Source organism: Coenobita brevimanus, chromosome 35, assembly GCF_032717465.1.
Source record: "Coenobita brevimanus isolate Jiangsu-jjx chromosome 35, ASM3271746v2, whole genome shotgun sequence".
NCBI lineage: Eukaryota > Metazoa > Arthropoda > Malacostraca > Decapoda > Coenobitidae > Coenobita > Coenobita brevimanus.
Window position 1 is genome coordinate 1,389,651 of NC_136988.1, and position 2,850 is coordinate 1,392,500.

The 2,850-nt window shown below is 34.5% G+C and overlaps 1 protein-coding gene across 1 annotated transcript in view; it reads left to right on the forward strand.

Moving 5' to 3' along the window:
* Positions 1–2,750: 2,750 nt before the first annotated feature.
* LOC145396217 (putative serine/threonine-protein kinase fnkB) overlaps positions 2,751–2,850 on the forward strand; it is a 498-nt gene continuing 398 nt past the window's right edge. Inside the window, exon 1 of the mRNA XM_080269652.1 lies at positions 2,751–2,850. This exon is cut by the window's right edge and continues 398 nt beyond it. Within this exon, the coding sequence (XP_080125778.1) occupies positions 2,751–2,850 (100 nt within the window).

Genomic DNA, 2,850 nt, shown 5'->3' on the forward strand with positions numbered 1-2,850 from the left:
GTGGCCACAAACAAATCACCTCCATGTCACCCTGTCCCCTGGCATTTCGCTGCCTTGCTCCCAGCTCGCACCCCCCTCTCTCATATACCTCTCCACTCCTTCCCTCTACCTCATCCTTGGCCTCTCCCTTCCTCTCCCCCCCTCCACCTCACTCACATACATTCTCCTCATCAGTCTCTCGCTCTCCATCCTCTCCACATGGCTAAACCACCTCAGTGCGTCTCTGTGCAATATCCAGCGTAGAGGTGTATCAACCAGCTTGTAAAGGGCAGCCAATCACCTCTGTATTGCTGTATTGCCATATTAATCATTACTGTATTGTATCTTAGGCTTAAATTTCATCTGTTACTCATGGGGTTCTATCCAAGCTCCCCCCCCCCCCACCACAGTTGGGATTTCAAGCACATGTGTGAAAATATGTGAGTATGACAGCATATTCTAGTGCAAATATGTGAGTATAACAGCATATTCTAGTGCAAATATGTGAGTATAACAGCATATTCTAGTGCAAATATGTGAAAATAACTGAGTATGACAGCATATTCTAGTGCAAATATGTGAGTATAACAGCATATTCTAGTGCAAATATGTGAGTATAACAGCATATTCTAGTGCAAATATGTGAAAATAACTGAGTATGACAGCATATTCTAGTGCAAATATGTGAGTATAACAGCATATTCTAGTGCAAATATGTGAGTATAACAGCATATTCTAGTGCAAATATGTGAAAATAAATATAACAGCATATTCTAGTGCAAATATGTGAAAATAACTGAGTATAACAGCATATTCTAGTGCAAATATGTGAGTATAACAGCATATTCTAGTGCAAATATGTGAAAATAAATATAACAGCATATTCTAGTGCAAATATGTGAAAATAACTGAGTATAACAGCATATTCTAGTGCAAATATGTGAGTATAACAGCATATTCTAGTGCAAATATGTGAAAATAACTGAGTATAACAGCATATTCTAGTGCAAATATGTGAAAATAAATATAACAGCATATTCTAGTGCAAATATGTGAAAATAGCTGAGTATAACAGCATATTCTAGTGCAAATATGTGAGTATAACAGCATATTCTACTGCAGATATGTGAGTATAACAGCATATTCAAGTGCAAATATGTGAGTATAACAGCATATTCAAGTGCAAATATGTGAGTATAACAGCATATTCTAGTGCAAATATGTGAAAATAAATGAGTATGACAGCATATTCTAGTGCAAATATGTCAAAATAACTGAGTATAACAGCATATTCTAGTGCAAATATGTGAGTATAACAGCATATTCTAGTGCAAATATGTGAAAATAAATATAATGGCATATTCTAGTGCAAATAATGCTGACTATATCCCTGCTACTCTAACTTGGCCGGTAAGTTCACCTTTTGGCGGCTTATTTCACACCCTTGTCATAGCACTTCTTCATCAATCATCATCGGACACTGTCATCATCACGTCATAGTAATCATCATCATCAGTCATAATAATAATAATAATAATAATAATGAACAGTCATAGTAATCATCATCATCATCAGTCATAATAATAATAATAATAATAATAATAATAATAAAGAGTCATAGTAATCATCATCATCATCATGTCATAGTAATCATCATCATGTCATAGTAATCATCATCATGTCATAGTAATAATAATAATAATAATAGTAATAATAATAAACAGTCATAGTAATCATCATTATGTCATAGTAATCATCATTATGTCATAGTAATCATCATCATCATGTCATAGTAATCATCATCATCATGTCATAGTAATCATCATCATCATGTCATAGTAATCATCATCATGTCATAGTAATCATCATCATCATGTCATAGTAATCATCATCATCATGTCATAGTAATCATCATCATCATCATGTCATAGTAATCATCATCATGTCATAGTAATCATCATCATGTCATAGTAATCATCATCATGTCATAGTAATCATCATCATCATGTCATAGTAATCATCATCATCATGTCATAGTAATCATCATCATCATGTCATAGTAATCATCATCATCATGTCATAGTAATCATCATCATGTCATAGTAATCATCATCATCATGTCATAGTAATCATCATCATCATGTCATAGTAATCATCATCATCATGTCATAGTAATCATCATCATCATGTCATAGTAATCATCATCATCATCATGTCATAGTAATCATCATCATCATGTCATATTAATCATCATTATGTCACAGTAATCATCATCATCATATCACAGTAATAATCATCATCATCATCATCATCACTAAAACCACCCAACACCAACGCCAGCACCTACACTCAGCCTCGGCGCCATGTTTAATACGGTCAATACACTTTCGTTCCAGTTTGCCTATAAAGAGTTCAGCTTTGCACTCGTCAACACACACATTTGTACCTTCACTAAAATATTACTATACAAAGATATTACTGAAATATTTTGAATAAGATATAGCGTACCGCTATATATACATTATCATTTTGCGTAATATTTTGAATACGACATCTTCATACAGTTATTTGACGTAATATTTTGAATAAGACACAGCATATACTACTGTTATTTTACCGAGAATACATCCACAATGGCTGATCTCTCAAACTTGGGTCCAGGGGACACGGACGTGTCCTTCGCCTTGCTATGTGAAAAAATGGAAAAGTTACGACTCCGCACCAGAACGTATACACGACAGTCCTTTAAGTCGATGTAGAGGCAAACATAGATGATTAACTGCCTCTCATCAAGACATGAAGGTGATATATTGAAGGTATGGTATAGGGGTAGGGCAGCCTGTCTAAAGATCGGCCAAAAAAACCACAAAA